The 7,222-nt window shown below is 32.7% G+C and overlaps 2 protein-coding genes across 2 annotated transcripts; both read right to left on the bottom strand.

Annotated features, from left to right (window-relative positions):
- Positions 1-2,324: 2,324 nt before the first annotated feature.
- LOC107008999 lies at positions 2,325-3,944 on the bottom strand. Its single transcript, XM_015208243.2, has one exon. The coding sequence runs from the start codon at positions 3,475-3,477 to the stop codon at positions 2,521-2,523; it is 957 nt and encodes a 318-aa protein (XP_015063729.1). The 5' UTR covers positions 3,478-3,944; the 3' UTR covers positions 2,325-2,520.
- Positions 3,945-4,743: 799 nt separating this feature from the next.
- LOC107011698 (DAG protein, chloroplastic) lies at positions 4,744-6,780 on the bottom strand. Its single transcript, XM_015211291.1, has 5 exons — positions 6,351-6,780; positions 5,715-5,812; positions 5,550-5,615; positions 5,278-5,460; positions 4,744-5,059 (listed from the first exon to the last, which is right to left on the bottom strand). Exons 1-4 carry the CDS (start codon positions 6,701-6,703, stop codon positions 5,297-5,299), a joined length of 681 nt encoding a protein of 226 aa, XP_015066777.1. The 5' UTR covers positions 6,704-6,780; the 3' UTR covers positions 4,744-5,059; positions 5,278-5,296.
- Positions 6,781-7,222: the final 442 nt, after the last annotated feature.

Here is a 7,222-nt window from a genome sequence, read left to right as displayed (position 1 = left end):
TCATTCCATCATTTATTAATTACAAAAAAATAATTTATTATTCTTAATATGTATTTACTTCTTTGAAAAAGAGTTTTCGTTCAAAAATCTGTTTGAAGATGGTTTATCCTAGCTTTCACGTTCTATAATTAAAAAAAAATAGAGCTTACCAAACTAATTAAGGGTAAGCTCGTTACAATATTTATTTTTGTTATGATTAAATTTAAATTCTTATATGTTAATGGATCTTTTCGTTTCTAATGAGATTGTTGATCAAAGAGCTTGCTTCACATTCAAAGAATATTGTGAACAAATGAAATAAAAAATATTAAATTAATTTAATATAAATGAGTGTAGTATAAAAACCCTCGACAACTCTCCTTATTTATTTGATTTTGAACTGACATGTATATATACACGTGAGCTCACTTATTCAAAGAATATTGAATCATGAAACAATATCATTGAATATGAATGTGTCAAGAAAATTAAACTTGGTGAATTTTAAATTATTGTTCTTGTTTTTTAAAAATAACCATTGTTTCATGTATTAGAAAATTTGTTAGTTCATTTTTTTCGAAAGTAATTTTGCTATGAACTTTAAGTAGTAGACAAATTGGCTAGTCAGCTAAACCACGCAGTACAATTATCAAAGGAAGACAAAGAGGCTATGTCAAAGAAAGTACAACAGCTTGTCAAATAAAATGTTGATTTTATTATTAAATATTTTACAAATATTTACCTTCAGTGTTTGAAATTATCGGTGAAGGATTGAAAAAATTGTATTTCCACTGAAATAATATGTTTTTCTCTCATTTTTAACTTTTTAAACTGAAATTTCTGTTCTGACACCTCAACAACTCGATATTCCTTTTTCATGTCAAGTTGTCTACTTTAAACACTCTTATGAATTTAAAGCGAAATTTATTTCGCATGGTTAGCCCTTCAAATATCAACAAATCTTGATTTGGACCTTAAGAATTTTTTAAGCATATTAATCATCAATTATTTGATAAGCGCATTTTTTATATTTCTTACTCGGAATCTCTACAAATCTAACGAATTATCAAGTTTAAAACTGTCCAACTATCAGTACATTAAATTTGAATTGTTAATATAGGCTAAATATATATGAAGGGACAATATCACACATATTAGGTAATTGAAGTTCAATGTGTTTATCCAAATATTATATATCAAAATTAAAATTTACTAATAATTGAGGGACAAACAATGCAAGTTACCCTGCCCTCTTTCTTTCTTCCATTTTAAACCATATTATATCATTCAAAACCATACTACGTACATTTTGTTTATATATATAAATATAGCTGGATAACGAATTAATATTTATTTTCTAAAGCCACCTTTATTTGGTTAGAGTTTAAAAAAATGGTTAACTACACGTAGCTCCACGAAAGTTGAATTATGTAAAGATGTGAAACTTATGAGCTCCAGCTCTCAGACCACTCCATATATATTTATTTTATATTTTATGGTCTTTTGTCCTACGTGAACAGGCGGACCTACGTGGGTGTCGGGGATTCGTCTGAATCCCTCAACAAAAAATTATATTATATATACAAAATAGATGTTTAATATTTTTTTTTTATATATATACTAATTTTGAACCATCTCAATCAAAGAAAAGAGATGGTCAGTAATATTGGACTTCGCAAACACGAAATGCTCCGCAAGTGAAGTCTTTCCGTTCCCGATTCAATTACAGCTGTTCTCGCTAAAGCCCGATCTGATCCCGCTTAAGCGGGAGGGAGAAATCCTGATGTTTTTGCCCTTTTTTCCGGTCGCATTTACCTCTAGTATTAGTTATTCTCATGTCTGCTCAGATGTTACCTTAAAAGATCTCTCCTTTTAGTTTTGAGTTTTAAGATATTTAGATATATAACCTGAAGGAAGATTTGCACTCTTAGTCCCAGTAATACCAACAAAATTTAATTTTAATTACGCACATTAAACTTTAAATTTGAAATGTGCAATTTTAATTTACCTCTTTTCGACCTACGCTGCACTAGCTTGAAAAAAAAAGTCAACCGATGTTGGACCCACAAGATAGTGTCACGTAGGCCGAAAATAGGTAAAAAATTATTAATAAAATAAGTTCACAAGAGTAATAGAACCTTAGTATAGTATAAGTGTAACCTTAGTATAGTATAAGTGTGTCTCCGAGATGTCAGACATAGATTGAGGAGGTACTTGTGCATTATCTTATTAATTATTCGTCAAACTTGTATTCTTACCTCATAGGTAAGATCTAATTTCAGAAATAATCTAAATAAAACATATAAAGGGAATTTATAATCAAAGGGTAATGCAGATCAGCCACATATATCAAGCACCATAATTGCAAGTTACTAATAATTGAGGGATGAAAAGTGTAATTACACAAAATTTGCAAATAATGATAAGGACTAAAAGGAAAAAAAGTAAAAGCTACACAGCTAACTATGATAAGATTTATATTTTAAAAATCATTTTATTGTTTGAAGCATTAAGGTATTTCTTTACCAATCCTTCATTAAATTAAAGTTGTTGCTGATGATTATAGTAACTTTGATTGCTATAAAGACAATTCCAATCTCCTCCATCACCACCATATCCATAAGGATTCCCAAACAGATAATCTGCAGTACATTTCCATTGTTCATTGTAGCTGCTGCTGTTATCTTCAACAACATTTGCACAGTTACAATTTCTTCTCTGAGTTTCCTTAGCTATGCAAGGCCAGTAACCAAATAAGCTCTCACATAAATCCATGGATTCCAAACCTGAACCATATGGAATTTGTTGCAATTGCCTCCCATAATCATATCCATATTCCCCTATACTCCCATTATCAACAACAACATCTTGATCTTGCTGAAGGGGTTCTACTGGTTTTTCAAGAATGGGTTTTTCCCCTGTTTTCCCATTATCGATTACAAAATCTTGATCTTGTTGACCAGGTTTTCCAAAACTGGTTTTTTCTTTCACACCAGATGAAGATTTTTGCTCATCTTTAACACCATTCTCTTTCTTTTGATTGGTGTGATTTACATAGGGCAAATTATTTGATCCATAGTCGAAACCATCTAATGGAAGTCCATTAGACTTGGGAGTCGAACGAGGATAACATATTTCATTTGAGGGAGGAAGGGGTTTTCCATAGGTTTGAGCCATATCAAAACCACCATCATAAGGGGTTGGATCATATTCATCAAACTGAGTATCATCCAGTTCTTTGGTATAACAAGAAATTACAGTTCTTGTCTCCAATGAATCAGCCCCCTTTTCATATTGGATAAGTTTTGGCTCAACAGAGTTGTGTTCAGAGTAACTGAATTCTGGATGTATTTGAGCAGTATAGTAGTAATTGTAATTAGTACTTTGCCCATAGGAAGGATATGACATTGGAAAAGCATCATAATCATAAGAGACATTATAATTAGGAGTCCAATGGTACTCACCAGCATCATCATCATTGTAGCCATAGAAAGCCATCTATTGAACCTTCAATTTTCTATCATATGTGTAATTCTCTAATGTATATATGGTTACAAAATTCAGCAATATGCTAAATGGATATACACTGATACAGAAAAAAAGAACATGGGAGTGTAAAGTGATTGGTTAGGCTGATGGTATAATAGTGTAAGCAGATAAGAACATAAAGTGTGTGATTGTTATGCAACTAGACAAGCATGTCATGATTGATGAAATAGATGGCTCACCTCACCTTCCTGCCAATGCTACTGGCTGAGTGGAGTAATATAGAGTGCCACGTTTTGTTGCACCGATTACTTTATGGATACGTATTATATCTGTATGTGTAGTAGTTGATACGTGTATATCAATTGTTGTTGGTACTTACTTTTAAATGTATTTTAAAAAAATATCTGTAAAATAAGCCTACAACTCTATCACTCTTGTGATTTTCAGTAAGGGCAATTGAGAATCATAAATAGGAGGTAAATTTAGTATCTAAGTAATATCTTTTTATATGTATATTTTAATTTTCTGAAGAAGAAAGATCAAACTCTCTTACACTCATAACTCCGTAGGAAAGGTAGTTGAGGAAAAAAATATCTAGATTTCCCTGTTGTGGAAGCATAGTGGAGTGTGGACCCTCATGAAATTTCAGTAACGGAGACATCTCAATCAAGATTTTAATAAAAAGCCACTTCCCCTTGCTGTGATAATTTGTTTGCTATTTTTTAGATATTTGAAGAAATTTTCCAAGTATGACATATGTTCAATATGAGTACTTCAACAAGGCTGTAAGAGCATAGTTCAATTACAGAAATTGTACCATTAATTAGTAGAGTTCGGTATAAAAAATGGAACTTCATACAGTGCCTTATCGGCCTACCTTGGGGGGGAAAGTACTGCGTCATGGCGCTTTGTAAATTAACTTGCATCGACAAGAAAAAGAAATTCAAAAGCTAGCCAACTTAACACACAGGCCACACCAACCCTTGCAGGCTTGCGCCATTGTCCAAAAGTTTTGTGAAAACAAGCAATTCGAGGGGGCAACTCCATAGGAACAACATTATGTTGCTCCTTTTGTATTACTGTAAATGGCATCATGCAGTTCACTAGAAAGTAACAACGCACTAACATAATTTGTTAGGTTTCAGCTGCATTTCCTCCCATTTAAGTTTCTTCATTCAACATTTACATTCAGTTTAAGAAGTAAATTTCCTTCCAAGAAGGTGCATCTTTCTATCATCTGCATGATCTAATTTGTAAGCACAGCACACGTCAAGATATATGAAACAGCAGAAAATTATAATGAGTCATCACGTACATTTTCAGGCTTTGAACCAGCAGAATATTATAATGGTAAGATCAAAATTACATACTGACACGGCTTTCTTTCACATTCTCAATAATGCAACCAGAAAGCTGGTCTAGAGGAAAGATAAACAACAAATGCAGTCAACCAAACACCTGGACTAGCAGTGTATTTCCATCTAACCTTTAAGCACCAACATATCTTTGTTAAATTGCCCACCAATAATGAGACTATGAATGATATATTGGCATTTCCAAATGGCAATTCACCTCTAAGATCAGATAACCCCTGCAAAATAGATACAAGCTTAGCAACAGAATGAACTTATAGACTTAACTAAATAAACAGTGGAATAGGGTATAATTTTCCTACAGAATAAATTTCAATTCATTCAGCCTTATGAGAAGGGATTAAGGTTTAACTTTATGCCAACCACAACAAATCGGATAAAACTGTGAGTTCTCTGTTTCTTTAGTGAGTGTCAAGAAAAAGACTAAGGCACTTACAAAATGCATCATGATAGTTTTAGGAGGAAGACTCGGGAGCTGCTGCTTGTCTTGTTCGTTCAGGTGGAGGACCATCTCTTCTTCTTACATATGCTTTACTCTTGCTTCTTGTTCTGTTAGCCTGTTTGGGTTGGTAAGTAGGATACTGACAAGGAATTATTTCTCCATTGATGTACTTATCTCCTGAAAGAAGAAAGCACATAGAGGTTATCTTGCTGTAGAATCACAAGTGAAACTGAGCTCAAAGGAAGAAACTTCTTAAGAAATTTAACCTCCATAGTCCTTGTTCTTCACATCTATATAAGAATCGGGCAGGACCCATAGAACTCCAGGTAGACCTACAAGATGAATATCCAAATACAAAAACAAACGAGTCAATGCCAGAAGACTGGATGTCCAGCATCTCATATGTTGATATAGGAAAAGCTTGAACTCACCCTTAAACTTCTCTGATGTTTCTTCCGAAACAGTGCACTGAAATCCAGTGTAAGTGGTAGTACTAAAGGCATACATGTTCTTCTTTGCCTCTTCCATACTGATAAGAAAAATTTGATTAATAAGCCAACAAAAACTCTACTGGTTAACAAGCAAATGATCTATTCTGCTGGACCAAACTAATCACAAATCCTACCAAAATTTTATCAGTAACTACTTGGTCAATATCAACAACTTTACGTCTCTACCACCCTATTACGCAATACTTAGTACTTTTACGGGACAGGAGTAACCGAAACTTGTGTATACCTAGTACACTGGATTTACTGATTAGCATAACATTAATATAACTAAAGAAGGCTTCAAGTTCTTGGGATGGACTATCTTTGAAGTCCACAATTTGGACAATCTATGCCTAAAGATATCATCTTTGTTCACATTTTACAGTTAATAGTTCTGTAATTAGTCACCAAAGAACATAACATGGAATACATTCACTAAGGAAAATTATCAAACACATTCAAAATCATATAACTTAAGTAACTAATTGCCAAGACAAAAACTTCCACAGCAATACTCAAACCCCCAAATTAAAGCCCATAAAAACAAGAAATAACAATATATATTACAAAACTAACCTTCCAAGAACGGTGGCTAGAGTGTCAAGATAAGTATCAATCATCTGTTCTCTAGTAGGAGCAGGATCTTTAGGGAACTCCATAACAATAAGCCAGTGGTTATAATCACATCCAGGTAACATAATAGTTTCCCTTTCGTCGCTGTTACTGCTCCTCTTAGAAGAGTATTCCCCATCAGAAATGGCTCTTACAACTGGGAATCTTGAACTTGTTGATGGTGGAATTGAAGACAGAGAGGTGGTGAGAAAAGGGTAGGAAAGAGAAAGAAGAAAAGTTGGGGTTTTAGGGAGGTTTTGGAATTGAGAATTAGGGTTTAAGGTTTTGGAAAAAGAAGGAAGTTTGAGAGCTGCCATGGCAACTGTAAGAGGGGAAAATGAAGTGATAAGGGGATTTGGCTTTGGATTTTCTTTTTAGATCCCTCTTTGGCCTTTGCTCATTCAAAAATATCTTTTCACTCAAGGTCCTGATCTTTTTTCATTTTTTACTTTCTTCGTGTTTTTTTTTTTCTTTTGAAATATCTTTTTCACCGGTAATTTTCCTAGATAGTGATTCATGTTTGGAAAGTTATCTAGTAATATTATTTATGTTTGTTTTAAAATTACAATATCACCTAACTTTATTTATTTTTTTTCAAAATATATTTAACACAAAAAAAACAATATCTCTCCTATTAGGATGTCGTTTCTCATTTTTTAATTATTAATAAAAAAAATTTGTTTAAGTGTTTGTGCCATTATTTATACAATATTTTTTGTTTATTTGTTTGTTCTTCTCTGATCTGAAAAAATTCTTTAGTTTGTTCTATCTTAACTTAATTAGTGGATAATTTTTTCTAAAATTATAGAATCTGTTTTGGTTATATCTTTTAGTTT

Source organism: Solanum pennellii, chromosome 2 (assembly GCF_001406875.1).
Source record: "Solanum pennellii chromosome 2, SPENNV200".
Taxonomy (NCBI): Eukaryota; Viridiplantae; Streptophyta; class Magnoliopsida; order Solanales; family Solanaceae; genus Solanum; species Solanum pennellii.
This window is presented reverse-complemented; position numbering and strand designations above follow the sequence as displayed.

What these genes read in the sequence shown, in the direction of transcription:
- LOC107008999 (XM_015208243.2), bottom strand. Translation starts at nt 3,477, where the DNA reads ATGGCTTTCTATGGCTACAATGATGATGATGCTGGTGAGTACCATTGG.
- LOC107011698 (XM_015211291.1), bottom strand. Translation starts at nt 6,703, where the DNA reads ATGGCAGCTCTCAAACTTCCTTCTTTTTCCAAAACCTTAAACCCTAAT. An exon ending in AACATCAGAGAAGTTTAAGG is followed by an intron (nt 5,616 to 5,714) that starts GTGAGTTCAAGC and finishes TTCATCTTGTAG; the next exon opens with GTCTACCTGGAGTTCTATGG. An exon ending in GAAGAACAAGGACTATGGAG is followed by an intron (nt 5,461 to 5,549) that starts GTTAAATTTCTT and finishes TTCTTCTTTCAG; the next exon opens with GAGATAAGTACATCAATGGA.